Source organism: Ammodytes marinus, assembly GCF_949987685.1.
Source record: "Ammodytes marinus genome assembly, chromosome: 19".
Classification (NCBI taxonomy): domain Eukaryota; kingdom Metazoa; phylum Chordata; class Actinopteri; order Uranoscopiformes; family Ammodytidae; genus Ammodytes; species Ammodytes marinus.
This window is the reverse complement of record NC_137223.1, coordinates 17294688-17312378: the sequence shown is the minus strand read 5'-3', so window position 1 is coordinate 17312378 and position 17691 is coordinate 17294688. Positions and strand designations below refer to the sequence as shown.

Here is a 17691-nt window from a genome sequence, read left to right as displayed (position 1 = left end):
CGCTTTAATCTAAACTGTGCTTTTTTCTTGGCATCCCTTTATCGGTCTCTCCTCTGTTGCCATGGCTACTAGTCAAAAGCTTTGTCTCATTCTGGCCAAACTCTTCTTTGTCGTTGTCGTCGTCGTCGTCGTCGTCCCCCCCCCCCCCCCCCCCCTAAAGGCGTCTCTATGTGTAATGACGCAGGCACCTGCGTGAGGCAAATGTAGACGCACAAGCTCTCACATGCACACTCAGGTGCCTCTCAACACCGTCTGGTCGCCCACATGAAAACACCACATACCACAATCCAGAACACACATGTACACTTTAGGCTTCACATAGCTCTGCGTGCGTTATTCACCGCAGATGTCTTGTCCCCGCTGGTGTAACTCTACAAAGCAGCTAAAGTTCCCAGGAGCCTTCTCCACTGGATGTGACATTGAAGTATCTTCAGGGAGAAGATTTGGAGTGGAGTGGCAGAGCAAAGGAGAAGGAGAGAGATGAGACAGACGCAGGGGAGATTTCAAAGAGAGAGGGACACATAAAGAGAAAGGGCCGTAGAGGAATCATATTCCTACCACACTGAGCATGTAATGCAGAGAAAGGTGAGTGCAATGACAAGCCCTCCCCTCTGGCATTGAGACAGCCAGAATATACAGCGTATCAAATAGGATGTCAGCTCTGTGAGTCCATAGGGTCAGGGACAGATAGCAAGATTGGTTCCAGCTGAGACTCAAGTGTGAATACAGAGGATAACAGTTTCATTAGCAATTGAAGCTCCTCTTGTATCGCCACTTTGTGTTAAATATGAGAGACTGATGACAATGTTTGTTTTTTATTGTTGTTGTCGTGTTTTAATTAAAATTAGAACAGTCTGCTCTTCGGATACACAATGAGCATGTTTTTCTCGTTAGCTCTCATCACTGCAATCAATTTGATGATGATGTATTTGCCAACAAACTTTCTAATTATAACTGCTGAAAGAAATATGAAATATGTTCAGAAAAAAGCTATTTTTCTTTGCAGTCTTGTTGAGGCTTAGTTTTAAGCTGCGGAAAGAGCAACATTGGCCAAATGCCCTCGCACACAGAAAGCAGGTGGGATTGAGAATAATGTGGTTAGAAAAGCCAGCATAAGCTGTTGGAGCTACAGCAGCATAGCTAGTAGGCTAACAACAACATTGCATGGATTAAAGATGATACAGTTTTGGCTTCATTACTCTTATCAAGTGGCAACAGCTAATATAAGTTATGCGTTCAAAATAGTTCCCCTGTCAAAGTACAGAATTATTATTGGGGACATGTACTTATAGTATAAAAGTACTAAGTTTGCAGGAGATAATTCTGTGTCTACTGTTGTAGTTTGAGCTCATTTCTTAACATATCAGTATTACTTTTTTTCAGAGCATTGTCTGCCTCTGCTTGTTCTCTCCATAACCACTCTTTACTCCATTATTACTTTGAGCGGGGGGATAAAATTGTTCTGGTACTTGAAAGTCCATCCGGGTAGTTCAATCAAACCAGTTTAGTGCTGTGAACTTGACTGCAGCCAAGATTACATGCCACATCCGGTGTTCAACTGGTAGCTTTTAATCTGAACTGTTTACAGGTGGAGTCAGCGATTCTGTAGAATGCTTGCTGTCAAAATCTGTGAATACTGTATCTCCTGACAATCCGCTACTTTCGGGACAGTGTGTGTTCTGTGAAAGTCAATTCAATGTTAATACACAGCCTAAGCTTTGTAAACTGGTATGTAAACAAAGTGGCCCACCGTACCCAGCAACATGCCAGTTTACAGAGCCTAGGTTGTATATTAACACTGGATTTCTTTTCGGCACTGTGATGGAAATTAATATATTAATCATGTGTATTTGTGATATTGCCATATATGTTGTTGTGAAACTAAATACAAGTAATTTTATTGCAAAGAGTTCTGACCTGGAGAGGGTCTGACCTCCTCCTGTGTATGTTCGCAATGCACTGTTGAGGTAACGAAGATAAGACAGGAATAGTTGGGATACTATGACAAAGCAAGGTTGTTATGATTGAGGTGATAGGTATTGAAGGCTAAGACTGTAGAGAAAGTTAGACAAGTGCACATTGTTGTGTGTTAATTGCCTCTCCTCAGTCATATCTGCAGGGCTCTTTGTGAAAGCTGTTGATTGGCTCTTGCTTGCAAGCAATAAAAGATTCCTATCGCTGACTCCACCTTTAAGTGTAGCGAAAGCCAAGAGGACATCTAATCTATTCATTAATTTAAACTATCCTTGGCTCTGTGTGTGTGTCCCTGAGTTAAAGCTCAGTGCTTTGGTTCTTACATAGATAGGTGTAGTTGGATGCTTGCGAGGCAGTTGCAAAAGTGGGTTATTATACACAAAGTCTCATCTTAAGTTTGGTGTGTGAATCACTGTTTCTTTGCCCTTCAAAGAAGTCAAGTAAAAGTAAGAACCATTACAAGTTGTGTTATGTTTATAGCTGATTAGTTATAAACTCTGTGGTTGTGAGTGTATGTGTGTATCAACATAACTGCTGACTTTCTCCATTATGCATTATTAATATCCCTAAACACTGTGATCCTAAAGCTGTGTACCCCATAAATAAATCAGATGTATCTGCCTACTTCTAGCCAAGGTCCCTGGAGAGAGGAGGAATATTTGTGTTTTATGCTCAGTTCCCCCCTCCGTCCCAAGAATCTGATTTCAACGTTGAAAGTCTAATCTTTTGAGCCGTTACATAAACATATTTTGTACATGCTGAGTGCGGATCGTAACTCCGCACAATCTTCTGTCGTGAATTTTGAGGAGAATAAGATTTGTGCCTTGAATTTAAATGTAAAGTGACTCACTACTAGTAAACAACCTTGGTGTCTCTTTTCTGTAATTAGGCAATTAGTCTACAAACTGATGTAAAATATGGCTGTAATAAGGCAATTTTGTTCAGCTGTGCAACATTTAGGAACTTGATTAAAAACAATTTCAAAGAGTGCTTGTCCCAAACACACACACACACACACACACACACACACACACACACACAATCCCACATCCAGGGGCCTGTGTTTTTTTCTTTAATTTACATGACCTTATTTGCATTCCGTGTACATTGCTCATCCAGCTGGAGTCGGGCGTGCCTCTGCCCAGCCCCATGGATCTGATGGGGAAGATCTTGGTGAAGAACAAGAAGAAACACCACAAGAAAAGCGGAAGCGCCAAGAAGAAACTGTCGGAGCAGGTTTCCAACACCTGCAGCGATTCCTCCAGCGTGTGTGAGCCCTCCTCCCCAAGCGCAGGTACAGCGCTCCGTACTTTAACACACACACACACACCTGAGTGCATACACACACACACACGCTCACACATCCTATCAACAGAGTCATCAAGTCACACTGGGGACCGTTGAGTTATGATTATTTCAGATGTTAAATGTAGGCTCAACCTTCTGGGCCCATCTGTTATAATATGAACCGACACCTCCCATGCCTTGAAGAAGCGGAAATCAGTGGAGCAAAAACAGCGCTATTGTTTATCATTCATCATTTTCACGGCCCTTTCCATCAGCTGAATGTGCTATTGGCTGTTGCCTACTCCCCCTGCAAGGCATATATACACTGGTAGTCACTGGGGCATCTTAAACAAAGACCAGTAGTGTGTTAACCCTCCATGTGTTAGTGTGTGTTTGCATGTGGCTATGTTTACATTATACTAGGCGTTGTCTGGCACTTTTATATACTGTAGATTTGTATATGTTCACAGCTGCTCCCTGGCTTTAGTGTACCTTAATCAGTCATATTTGCATTGGAGTTGGCTATAGTTTATATGTGTCCTTTATACGTATGTGTGCATTGCATTAATAAGAGCTCTCTTTTTTTGTACATTGTATTTTCCAATTTGAATACATGGTTATGCACACAGTATATCAGTAACCTGTGAATTATAATAGACATTGCAATCAGCTTTCTTTGGTAGCTGCGCTGCAAGCTTCATTCTTAGACTAACACTTACTGACCCCTGGTGTAAGAATATAAGCAGCACAGGTGTTTGACTAAAGCGGTTAATCACTATCCCTGCATTCCAAATTGCATTCTCTTTCTTTTACTATTCTACATACTACAGCTGATCATAAAGAGTGTGCAGTTTGCATGCAGTAGGCATACAATTGGGAATACTTAAGCTTATTCATTGTGTCATAACATCGCACCTTGAACTTGCCTCTTGCTTATACGTATGTCCGTCGCTGTTGCATTACTGGTTGATATGGATCAAAGGCTCAGTCGATGTGGCGTAACTTCCAGTGCCCAGTGGATTGTAGGTCACAATTGCCAAAAAAAAGAAGCATGCTGATTTCCACACTAAAATCCCAACCAGATGGTGTAGGTCATCCAGGTATTTTTAAGCATGTTGCATCTGCCCACATGTATTGGGACATCCTAAATAATGTACTGCCATACTAAATAGCAGGGAAATATGGGTATTGGAATGTAGCCTAAAACAATAATTTGCCAATCACTGAACACTACCCAATCATTGCAGAGACATAGGCCTGGCTTTGAAGTAGGGACCAATGACGTCTGCGGCTCTAAAAACAAGACAAGAATGTTTGAACATTGTTAAATATATTTTCCCTTGACATAATACTGTCAAATCCACATTTACTTTTGATATTTTACCCCCAAAAATGGACTGTGGAAAGTGCTTGAAAACCTGATTTCGCAGGGCTTTCTGTCAGGCTGCAGACATGCTTAACAAGCCACACTAATCAGAGGTTTAGGCCTCTGTGGCCTGGCAGCTAAAGGTTATGGCAAAATAAAAGTCCAAACTCATCTTACTGCTACTCACTAAACTTAATATTGCTGTGAGCACACTGAGTAATATTTTGAGACAACATGCATGAGTGTAATGTGTCTAGCATTGTTAAAATCTCTCTTCTCTCATTTGAATTTTGGAAGCTGTAGAGCCGTTTGCTTTACATATGTTGACACTGTTCAAACACACTTTAGTGTATTCAAAAAAATTATAATTCAACTGCATGTACACATTCCAAATCTCTTGGAACTTTTGGATCAGTGTCGGTGGCCTTCACCTGTTGTTCTCCCAAGCTGTCATTTACCTTGTCTAGCCTGGCTATAATGCATTCTGATTCATTGTAAAAGTGTCATACAGTAATCATCAACATTATAATTGATTACAGACTACATCGTTTGAGACACTGCTGCTGTAGTTGTACTGTAGTGCTTATATGACTAAACCCTAGACAATCAACAGAGCACTTGAAATTGAGCTTTATTGCAGCTATACAGTAGTTTGAGCTTGAGTTTTGTTTGTTTTTTCCATGCAGGTTCAACAAAAGAGGAGATGGCAGATTCCTCGCAGCCTCCGGAAGGGGCTGAGCTGAGCATGAGGCCACAAGGCAGAAAGTCTATTGGTGAGTCATACATACTGTAGTTTGCGACCGCAGATTCTAAGGGAAGTGGTTTAGTAACAGGCTCTCATCAGGCTTGCTGCACATTCAGAAAGCTGTGTAGGTCAGTTCAGCCATTACAAAGCTAAAATTAATTTCCTCTGTCGGCGGCGTGACCTCCGATTCAGTGGGAAATCTTTAGTGGATCTGTGATTTATTTATTTATGTGGGCAGAGAGAACCTGGACTGGGAGGGGTTAAGCTCCACCTAAACAATATTAAAATTAATTTTGTCAGTGGCTTGGGCCCTGTCGGTGTAAGAGCCTTTATTTGTTACCCTGCTATAGATATGATGGAGGCAGGAGATTCTTGATTAAAAGACGTGTTTAAAGGCCAAGCAGCTTTTTCAAAACAGTCCGTGTGATATTTTTTCAATCGAGTTAAATACACGGTTAACTTCGGTTTATTTAGCTTGATTTATAGTATTTATATGTGTGACCATATCTGTGACTTCCATGTTTTCAGGTGAGGTGGAGGCAGAGAGTGAGGATGAAGATGACGATGATGACGACTGTAAAAAGGGCTCAATGGATGAGGTGTGTGTGTCTCGCAGGTGACCCTGGACAGTCCGGTCAAGTGCTAGAAATAGCGGAGATGTACTGCTCAGTGTTGTATTTGAATGGCATGTCCTGAGGCTGCCCTCTAGTGATCATATTTTATAATGCGTTTTTATTTCTACTTTGTGCATCCAAATTCCTGAATAGTAGATATTTTTAAATTATATCATGTAGCTCATGAAACATCCTTTGCACTTTTTCAATTAGGATTATGACAGGCCTGATGTCAAAACATTGTGTATTACATATATTTGTGTGTGTGTGTGTGTGTGTGTGTGTGTGTGTGTGTGTGTGTGTGTGTGTGTGTGTGTGTGTGTGTGTGTGTCTGTGTGTGTCTGTGTGTGTGTGTCTGTGTGTGTCTGTGTGTGTGTGTGTGTGTGTGTGTGTGTGTGTGTGTGTGTGTGTGTGTTTGTACAGGGTACAGCAGGCAGTGAGGCATTTGTCACAGAGGAAATGTCCAACCTGGTCATCTACATCCAGCCGGTCAAGTTTAACAGCTTCGAAGCTTCCAAAAGTATGAAAAGACAATGGATAACATGAACATTTTCACTCTCTCTTGGAGAGACACAGACACATTTTATATTTGAAAAGATTAGAAAATGTATTTCACTAAATGAAATGAGAAAATTGCAACTCTTTCCCTTTAGCTTTGTACAAGAACTACAGTATAGATGTGTGTTTAGACAGCAATGTGAAATGATATCTTCAATCTGCCCAGTGACTATTGGATCATTGTGTTCACCTTATCTGCCCACAGAGATGAATCGCAGCTACCAGATGTCCTCTTTCGTAGAGACCAAGGCTTTGGAGCAGCTGACCAAATGTCCTGTAGAGTTTGTGGAGTATCCTTCTCAGTTTGACCAAAGCATGTGTTTCTGCACTATTTAATATTCCACGCAATGTTTGAATCTAATTTGCTGTTCTGTTTGCATGGCATATACTGTATTACAACTCAATATAGTCCTTAAAGGTCTGTTTTTCATCATTGTGCTGCCATGGTTAAATAAAAGTAATAATGAGATACCATTCATATAAACAGAACTGTGTGTGATGTCAGTTATTGTTGGTCAGAACCGAATCAGAATGAGAAAAGGTTTATTTGCGAGGTATGTTCAAACATAGGGGAGAATTTACCATGGCCTTAATTAATATACAACTGAACCTTGGAGAACAAAATATAAAGCAACAAAGAAAATTGAACGTATAAATATTATTAAAAAAGAGAGATATATTTTGCACTTGTTCATTCTTTACAAAGAGGGGCGTACAAGTGTGCTGAGTGAGGAGAACCATTCAAAAGTGTGCAAAAGATCCGATTGTAGATATGCGTGTGCGTTAATTGGTTATTAAGCGGTTATTAGTAGTGAGTGGTAGTAGAAAAGTCACCAGTTGTACTTTGTAAATCAGGTCATGCAGTGTTGTCCTCAACCAGCTCTTTATAGATACAACAAACTTCAGCTGAGCAGGATCTACCCTAAAGGCACACGAGTGGACTCTTCCAACTACAACCCACAGCTCTTCTGGAATGCCGGCTGTCAGCTGGTGGCACTCAACTTCCAAACCATTGGTAAGGGGGAAAAAAACATCAGCAATATTTTTAAATCACCGATAAATGAAAATCTAAACAACAAAGCATGCATTTTAAATGCTTTATTTTAGGTGTCAATAAACTCTTGTCATTCTGTCCTCCACTCCACAGATCTATCCATGCAGTTGAACCTGGGCATGTATGAGTATAACGGGAAATGTGGCTTCAGACTGAAACCGGAGTTTATGAGGCGGCCGGACAAACACTTTGACCCTTTCACTGAGAGCACGGTGGATGGGATAGTAGCCAACACACTGTCTGTGAAGGTGTGTGTGTGTGTGTGTGTATGTGTGTGTGTGTGTGTGTGTGTGTGTGTGTGTGTGTGTGTGTGAGCTTTTTGTGTCTGTGCAGCCGTCTTTCTCCAAATCTGTGTGTTTGATCATTTTATCTTTTGCATTTCATTCCTACCCTTTTTTTTCTTCTTCCAGATCATCTCAGGCCAGTTCCTGTCGGATAAGAAAGTTGGCACGTACGTGGAGATTGACATGTTTGGATTACCGGTGGACACCAAGAGGAAAGCCTTCAAGACCAAGACATCGCAGGGGAACGCCATCAACCCAGTCTGGGATGAGGAGACCATGGTCTTCAAGAAGGTCAGACTTTTCATATATTCAGCTTTACTGCTTTAAGGAAAGAAATAAAGGTTTTTATCAACTTTCCTTGCTTAGTGTGTTGACATACAGTATACTGTGGAAGGAATTTTCTCTCAGGTTCTCAGTAACTTTTAAAGCTATAGTGCATAACTTTCTCTTATAAAAGTTGCTAAAATCAGCTCAACAAAACTCTCTCTGTACTTCTCCATGTTTACAAACTGGTGTCGCACCCCCGACACTGGTGCAAGAGCTCAGGAAGCGCCCAACGAAATGTTGTTGGTTTTTAAGTGCCAAGAAAAAATTAACTAGATGTAATGCAGAAGGTATCAAATCCACGCTCAATCACCGAGGTCTTACCTCATCTAGATAGTGTTGTTGTAATAACTCAGAATTCCTCATGACAGAAGTTATGCAATATAACTTTAAATACACACCTTTACACAGTGCAGAGAACAAATATACAGGCAAATATAAATAAAGACATTCAACTGACTGTGTGTTAGCTCAGGGTGCATATTCAAAACCAAGTTTTGAAATCGGATGTACTGTAGATATTTCCATGTAGCAAAACAACAACTTAGTGGTGTCTTTTGATGTAACAATGAGAGCATTTGATACCATTGTCCCCAGGTTGTTCTGCCCAGCCTCGCTTCATTAAGGATAGCTGTGTTTGAAGAAGGAGGGAAGTTCATCGGCCACCGTATCATTCCTGTGTCAGCCATCCGTCCAGGTGACAAAGTTTGGTTTCAGCACTGGCTCTTATCCGTCCCTATTTCAAACAGCAGTTCAATGATGATTAAGTCCACAGATTTAGAATAAATGTTTACACAAGCCTCGGTTTTTCCCTGAAGTGTGTTCAGTTATGATGTAGTTTGAACTCCCGAAATGTTGAAATGTAACCGATGGACCTTCAATCTGACTCAAACCCTGCAGGCTATCACTACATCAGTCTAAGGAACGAGAAGAACCAGAGCCTGACTTTGCCCACTCTGTTTGTGTACGTAGAAGTAAAGGACTATGTCCCCGACACGTTTGCAGGTAAGTCCGCTGAACATAATCAAATCCAAAGGTTAACAATGTTGAGTCCAGGGGGCGCCCTTAGCTCAGTTGGCAGGGCGTCCCCCTCATGGGCCTCGGCCAGCAGCGGACCCGGGTTCGATTCCAGCCCGCGGTCGTTCTCTGCATGTCACTCCCCTTTCTGCCCCATTTCAACTCTGTCTCTACCTATTATTTACTATCTATGGTCTCTACACTATCAATAAAGCATAAAAATGCCAAAATATATATATATATAAAAAAAAAAATCATTGTTGAGTCCCGAAAAACACTGCACAGTCAGAGTCTTGCTCGGTTTAACAAAAACAAAAAGAGTTCTGCTCTGTTTTCTTCCTGCTCCTCAGACGTCATCGAAGCCTTGTCCAATCCCATCCGCTATGTCAACCTGATGGAGCAGAGAGCCAAACAGCTGGCTGCACTCACTTTGGAGGAGGGAGGAGAGGAGGAGGGTGATAAAGAGGTAGGTGCGTGTGTGTGTGTGTGTGTGTGTGTGTGTGTGTGTGTGTGTGTGTGTGTGTGTGTGCGGTGCGTGAGTATGTGCGTGAGTGTTTACGTTCAAGTTTATTCTATTCACACATCCCACGTACTGTCTGTGATCGGTTGCTAATTCTGATGAGCGGTCCCTCGACCAACTGGCCACTCTCCTCATTGTCAGGAAGTAACAGCTTTAGAAATTCAGAACATATGGGAGAATAGGGTGAGTGAGAATATACAGGAACAATGGAGTTCCCTATCTTAAGTAAAACCCTATTAAGATACAATTTAGAAACAAACAGCATGGTTTTTAGTATCACCGCAAAGTACTCCCACAGTAAAACCCACTGCCATCTGCCAGCACCACTGTAGTGAAAGTACATCTTCCGTACGGCACTGATCCCCATAGATATTATCAACAAACTTTGTTTAGGCCTGCAGCCACAGCTGTAGTACTTTTGTTGCTGCATTTCATCACGGGGTAGCTCTGTTATTGTGACTCTCAGTACTTTTATTGTGCTATGCTTTAGGGGAGTAACAGGTTTCGATACTAGATGTGAACAATGAAAACTTATTTTTTGGTTTGTGACAAGACACATTTAAATTTTTTATATAAAATCAATATTTTGTGTGGTAGGACATGCATTCAGTGAGTATACGTAGTAGGTGTTAAGGACACACAGTGATGAAAAAAATAAATGAAAGAAATATGTTTTTTTACAAAATAAAATATCCAAACGATACCCTGCCCCAATCACTAATAATAAATAAAATGACATACTGACTCATTTTTGAGTGTGCTGCATTGAGGAAAAAAGAAGCATAAATCCTTGTTAATCTTAGTCATTTTAAATGTACCTCACAGAGAGTACAGGTAGCCAAAGATGAATGTAGCACAACAGTCCTGTCTATCCTGATATTGCAATCCATGCTAAAAGTTCTGGAAAGATGTAATTAAAAATATATTTTGGTGACGGACCTGTTCCTCGTCTGTCTTACAGTTTGTAAGACTGACGTTAGGTTCATTTAAGATGAGAGAGGCAAGGCAGGACAGAAGGTCACCACAGGGTTATGAGATGAGGGGACTAGAGGGACTGTTTGCTATCACGAGGGGCTGTTTTTATTCGATTTGCCAGTTGATACTATTACCCCACAATGCATGCCCAACGCTAAGTGCTTGTTTCATGCTGTGACCATGGCAACAGTCACTGAAAGCAGCAGAGCATGGAAAGGCAGAGTGAATTTAATCTAGCCTAGAGAGAGTGGGGGAGAAGAAAGAAAAAAAAGATATCTGGCTAGTGTGACGAGAGCCAAGATGATTTCATATTAGATTAGTATCTCATAGATAGCATACAGTCTGAGATTCAGGCAGAGCTTCGGGTGAAATTAAGATCTGCTTTGTCCAGAGTGGGTTGCCACAGCTCTGTCTACAGATGATCCGGCAGGGCACAGGTACAACAACAGATGTAACCTGAAGGAACATAGCACTGCTGCTGGAGGAGGTTTTTTGTCTGTCAAAATAAGATTTTTTGGAGCAAGATATCCCATGAACAGAGAAGAAAAAGAATTGTTCATGTGGTAACGGCAGAGAAATATTTTGTGGGTTATTACACACATCTATGTTATGCACAGCTCCTGTCGCCACTGGCACACACTGATAAGGTATACTGTGTATACCTGCTGTCCATTTTACTATATTTTATATTAAGAAGCTCAGTAGTATGCTAACGATTCAAAATGATCCGCACAGAAACTCCTCAGCGATTAGCAATGTATTTTCATATGTGTGGACTGGAATGATGTTCAATCTTCATTGTGATGGACAGATGGAGGCAGGAATCGACGCCCCCTCAGAATCTAAGGTGGACCAGAGGGTAACGTTGCCCTCAGAAAACGGACTGAGCCACACACCCACCATCACCCCCAAACCCCCTTCGTTGGTCAGCCAACAGCCCCAGTCTGCCGGTAGGTAGCCTACGGTGTGAATTCAAAAGTAGCTCAAAATGTCACCTGAAAGTTGGATGTGCATTGTGCCTTGCGATATCCTGAAACGTAATATTCCCCTTTTGCTTCAAATATATTGTTAAACATTAAAATTGCATTATTATTGTTTTGTAAAAAAAGGACGCCTATATAGGCATATATACTGTATATTTGCCTCAAGTTTATTTCTTATAAGTTAAGCTTTTTTTATTATTTCTTATTACTATTAAGAAAACATGTGCTTTACTGTATCTTGTGTTTATCAGCTCTAATTTAGACTTTTGAGGGGGAGTAAACAAGGTTGTACTGGTTAAAGAAATGTGACTGTGCCCTCAGACCATATGATTATCTGTATCAAAACAGCATATGAACGTACTTGTTGAAGATATACAAATGATGAACACATTCATGAGATATTTTGTTACTCATCCGTACACGACTTAACATGTGAACCTGTTCTTGGTGCCCAGGCTCATTGAAAACATTTGTGAAGACTGAAGACATCATTCAGAGCGTCCTAACTGGTAACGCTTTTCTTTCCAAACTTCATCCTTGTGCACTTACTCTTGTTACTCTAATTTGGCTATAATTGTTCTTTCACCCATTTAATTTTATTTAATTGCGGCCATAATGACGCTGTCTAAATGTTTCAATTGGTTTGTCTCTTTTATCAGTTGTTGTGTATTTGATGTATTTCCATTGTATATTGTGTATGTATTGTTGTTTTTGCTTTGCATTTGTTTGACTCAACATCATTGTAAATGAGGGTCACCCCTCAATTGATCTCTCCAGTGTCAATAAAAGTTAAATAAAAATTATTCAGAGTATGAAAACATAATGCTGTTTCAAGCATATTTAGTTAAGACATTATTGATTTATTGAAAATAATGTATTAATGTCCCTATTATTAAGGAGAAAGTTAAGTAGTAATTTAAGTATTTGCAGGTTATAAGTACTTTTTAAAACACTTAACAGCTATTTTAAACCTCCCCTTTGTCATATTTTTCTCTGTTGCTCCTCCATGCTCATTTCTTTAGAATTTGAGGCTCACACACTGGAGGAGCTGAAGCAACAGAAGGGCTTTGTGCGAGAGCAGAGGAAGCAGTACAAGGAGATGAAGGAGCTGGTGCGCAAACACCACCGCAAGACCAGCGAGCTGATCAAGGAGCACACAGCCCGCGCCTCCGAGCTACAGAGCCAGCATCAGCGCCGGCGCTCGGCCCTGCAGAAGACCCATAAGCTCGGTAAGAAAAGGTAGGTAGCTCTCCTCTCCTCCACTTCGCAACTGTCCTGCTATTGTTATCTCCCTCTTTCCCTCTTTGCCCCAGAGGTCTGTGTCTCCTCTTCTGCTCTATATGTCCTCAAATGGAATCCACAAACACACAAACACACAAATTCAAAGGACTTTGAAAAGAGAGAATTTTTTTTGTAACCTATGACTGAATTTAAAGGCCTACTTCACCGGTTTGAATATGAAGGTGTATTGAATTCTGAGATCCTATGTAGTATAAATGTGCGAAAAAAATTTAAATCGTTTCATCCTAGCCTGAGAAAAGGCAGAAAGAGTGTTTTTTTTAACCCTATATTTCTCTTTCTCGTGACATCACAGAAAGAGAAATATAAGGTTAAAAAAAACTTACTTTGTAAATATTACTGTGATGTCTTTTACTGTGACATCACAGTAATATTTACAAAGTACGTTTTTTTGCACATTTATACTACATAGGATCTCAGAATTCAATACACCTTCATATTCAAACCGGTGAAGTAGGCCTTTAAGTTTCATGCGCTGATATTTCCAGCAAAGCTACAGTAAACAGTAAACATGTGAGAAAAAAAGAGAAGGTTTTGTCTCAAAGATTAAATGGAAAAGAGCTTTTTTACAGTACAAGCCCTAAAACTGGAAGACCATTTTTTTAATTTGACCAGAATTTAATATTACCACAATTTTTTACCTTACATTTTTAGTAATCGCACACCTCTTTTCTTTTCTTAATAGAAAACTCAGTTAATTTGCATACACTTAACGATAGGCCTATGGGTATGTATGTACAGTATGTACGTATGTATAGCATTAAACTTGTTAAGCAACTGTACTTCTTTTGGCTTCTTTTTGGCTTAAAAGTCATTCTGGGACATTGAGTAAATTGCTATCTGGAGCAATAATAGATGAGGTAAGCGCAGTGAAAGTGAGAATACTCACTTTAGGAACAGGAACTCGATTTCAACACTGTATCACTGCATACCGTAGTTCTTCTTAACAACATGTAGCATATATGTGATGTTGTAAGATTTGTCCTTCCCTCCTTTCTGTTTTCCTTTCTTTCTGTCCTCCATTTACAGAAATACACAATACATCATGCGCCTTTGACTTATTGCAAATTGGATCACTCAAAACAAACAATACAAAGCCGAGCTATGCACAGAATAAGAATGAGTGGGTAAGGGCTTTCTCCTAAGCCTCAGGGACTTCAGGAGTCCATCACACACTGAAGAATCAGCATTCAGCACACAGCAAAGATTACAGTTGTCTAATCTGGTGTGGACCACAGAGGGGCAGTGCATTAGACAGATAACACAAGTGCTCTCCATAGTGTTAAATTCAAACATTAACTCTTACATCTAAAAAAAGATTAATTAGATTACCATCACTGTGCTGTAGAATGAGAATTTTTATTTATTATATATATATATAGGCTATATAAAAAATGTATTGGAGGATTAAGGATGTTACATTTTACAGGAAGTAAAACTGTACTCCATTTTCATTATATCTTAACCAAATAAAACCTTACACAAACATTTAAATAAAATATAAGGTAGAAAACAGAATATTGCTTAATAATACCCCCCTCCTAATAACATTGTCCCACACTTCCCAATCCCCATGTTTAGTCAATATTCTGGGAAAACAGCTGTTTTGCATTTTTTATTTGTTAACAGTTCATCAAAACGGTTTAAGGATCTACACACTTCTGCACACATCTGCATGCGAACATAGTTGTTAATTTCTACACCAATTGGTTTAACTAGGCTTTAAACTCAGTTTCACAATTTCTTTTTTAACTTTGTGTGTTGTGTTTGCGTGTGTGTGCATGCGGGCGTGCGTGTGTGTGTGCGTGCATGTGTGTCTCTGCAGTCGGTCAGAGCACTCTCTCTCGGCCCTGGACCAAGAGCTGTGTGAGCTGGATCAGGACTTCAGCCAGAGGCTTGCAGAGCTGAAGGAGCAGCAGCAGCAACAGCTCCTCACGCTTCGCCAGGAGCAGTACTACAGCGAAAAGTACCAGAAGAAAGAGCACATCAAGCAGGTACTCAAAAATAAACACACACACACACACACACACACTTAGCCCTTTAAAGGTGCAGTGTGTGGAATTTAGTGTCATTTTTCAGAACAGACTAGGTAGAAATTGAATAGTCATTAAGATTCATCTCCCAATGTCCTAGACCAGGGTTTTTCAAAGTGTGAGAGAGTGAGCCCCCCCCTCAGAGAACAAATTTGTTTTGAAAGATCTTATCATTATTTTACACATTTTAAACATATTTTTGAAACATTCTAAACATCTTTGTGCGTTTTTAAACACATTTCTTTAAACATTTTAACATCTTTATCGAAGTATGTTTTTGTTTAGCTTTTTTAAAATACATTTGAACATCTTTATCCATTGCTTTAATCCTGCTTCCTTAAAGCATGGATAGTAGTGACTGAGTGTGCAATGGAGTGTGAGAGATAGGCAGAAAGACTTGCCGAAATTATTGACTATTGTTAAATGTCATTCACCCACCTAGTGTTTTTTCGCTAGTGCCTCCAATGTCCTGCTGGGTGAAATTAGAAGTCAGCAGAGATCCTGACCCTCCTAGGGGAGTCTGGGGGTATGCCCCCCCGGGAGATTTCTTTTTACCTTTTTGAAGTGAAATGCATGAATCTGGTGCACTTTCAGAGGAAAATAGAGGCAAAATCTGAGGAATTTTGTGTGAACAAATATACGACACTGGGTCGGATGAATTAGAAGCTATTGAAGAAAGACACATGGATTTTCCATAAAAATATTTATTTAAAATAAAATATTATGCAGGGTCCTCTGGGTTGGGCATGGAGCTCTTTTTCTTTAACGAGACATATTTCTCTGTAATATAGTGAATGCATTTAAATGCAGTGAGAGGAACGAAGCAGAAGAACTATCTTTATTTCCACAGACAAGGCTGAAATAGGCTATAGACTATACACAGTGCATGGGAAACTGAGGGCAGCCCCATTTCCAAATGTTTTAAAATAAACTCAATACACACTGTGCATGGACGTGAATGTGACGTGATCAGTTAACCTCGGATTATCTCCCAGATGATCTGATTTAATTATTAGGCTATTAACTATCTAGACCAAAACATTGTATTCCTTTTTTGTAAGATAACTTACATTTGCTTAATATGATGTTAATATCAAAAACATATATATATATATTTTTTTTTTCACATATTCATCCGCGCCCCCCCTGCCACTGTTTGAAAACCACTGTCCTAGACAAAATTTTCCTCAAGGATCCGTTGAATATTTAATTTTTATTGTGAGGTTCATAGTGTACATACTGTAATGTCAGATTTCCTGTCATCTCTTTGATGATTGAACACGATATCAAAACATGTATGTAAGCAATATTCCTATATGCGCTCCAACAAAGTTTATAATACCGCCAGGTTATTCAGTCATCATACACATGTATATATACAAAACATAAACACGCACGTACTGTATGCAACAGTTGGATAAACGGTCAAATACAGGAGCTTGCACTGCTTTCCCAAAGCTCAGAAGGGCTAATACAGACTGATCCTATCCTATCAAACACATCACTCAATCATATTAGAGTCATCATTCCACTGCCTGTGCACATGCTCTGTTGTATGATCTTAGATGTCAGAAACGTTTTTTTGTCCAAGCAAAAGCCAACAATTTAAAAAGGGATTGTGTTGTTTCCCTGGTCTGAATGCTGTCTAGCTACTAGGTTTAATATCTCAACAAATCCAGATGGAATTACAGTGAAATATTGCCTTAAATAACCAAAGAAAAAATAGCAGTTGTTTCCTGTCTCACTCACTTTAATCTGTTTGGTTGTGTATTAGGTTAAGTCTCTCTTTGTCTATCTGTCTAGCTGGTTGAGAAGCTGACCACCATAGCAGAGGAGTGTCAGAGTGCTCAGCTCAAAAAGCTCCGGGACATCTGTGAGAAGTAAGACTATGTTTGTGATGCAATCTATACACACACACACAGACACACACACACGAACACGAACACACATTCAGGCGCAGACACACACACACACACACCTTCACAGACAGTGTTACTTTTTAATTCTTGTTCTTTCTCTATCTCACCATCTATAGAGAAAAGAAGGATCTTAAGAAGAAAATGGACAAGAAAAGGCAAGAGAAGATCAATGAAGCCAAGTCTAAAGACAAGAACGTGACCGAAGAGTAAGTATCTTGTTTTTTTCAAACACTAACCAGTCCTGGTAGAATGTTCTATTTGTATGACCACTAGATGTCACCAAATACTAAAGATTTTGCTGCTGCATGGATTGACTGTTAATAAAATCCTCCCCACAGAGAGAAGTTAGAGATCAACAGATCGTTTGTCAATGAGGTGGTGCAGTACATCAAACGGGTAAGAGAGGATATATGTGGCTATGATTGGATAGACAATCTATACTCTCAAATGAGCATCACCATTTAATATGCCAATAATGCCATACTACAGTTACAAAATGTTGTTATGACTTTCATTTTAATCATAATTCGAATGTCTATTGATACCTATGATACACCACTACTTAAGCTGCTTAACATGTATGGATAGAGTAATATTATTGATGACATACAGAGACCTTATAATATCTGGATGTTTGTGTGTATGTCTAGTTGGAAGACGCACAGATTAAAAGACATGAAAGACTACTGGAGAAGCACAAGGATATCCGCCAGCAGATCCTTGATGAAAGGCCAAAGGT

At 39.9% G+C, this 17691-nt stretch overlaps 1 protein-coding gene across 1 annotated transcript in view; it reads left to right on the top strand.

Annotated features, from left to right (window-relative positions):
• plcb1l (phospholipase C beta 1-like) overlaps positions 1 to 17691 on the top strand; it is a gene marked incomplete at both ends in the record, with an annotated part of 107451 nt that overhangs the window by 79258 nt on the left and 10502 nt on the right. The window contains 19 exons of the mRNA XM_080047409.1: positions 3094 to 3268; positions 5314 to 5400; positions 5901 to 5971; positions 6410 to 6506; positions 6750 to 6834; positions 7435 to 7559; positions 7692 to 7846; positions 8009 to 8173; positions 8804 to 8903; positions 9107 to 9211; positions 9574 to 9689; positions 11530 to 11668; positions 12157 to 12210; positions 12724 to 12940; positions 14826 to 14994; positions 16837 to 16913; positions 17069 to 17158; positions 17291 to 17348; positions 17603 to 17689. Of these exons, the coding sequence (XP_079903535.1) occupies positions 3094 to 3268; positions 5314 to 5400; positions 5901 to 5971; positions 6410 to 6506; positions 6750 to 6834; positions 7435 to 7559; positions 7692 to 7846; positions 8009 to 8173; positions 8804 to 8903; positions 9107 to 9211; positions 9574 to 9689; positions 11530 to 11668; positions 12157 to 12210; positions 12724 to 12940; positions 14826 to 14994; positions 16837 to 16913; positions 17069 to 17158; positions 17291 to 17348; positions 17603 to 17689 (2172 nt within the window). The remainder of the gene's footprint in view (positions 1 to 3093; positions 3269 to 5313; positions 5401 to 5900; positions 5972 to 6409; positions 6507 to 6749; positions 6835 to 7434; positions 7560 to 7691; positions 7847 to 8008; positions 8174 to 8803; positions 8904 to 9106; positions 9212 to 9573; positions 9690 to 11529; positions 11669 to 12156; positions 12211 to 12723; positions 12941 to 14825; positions 14995 to 16836; positions 16914 to 17068; positions 17159 to 17290; positions 17349 to 17602; positions 17690 to 17691) is intronic.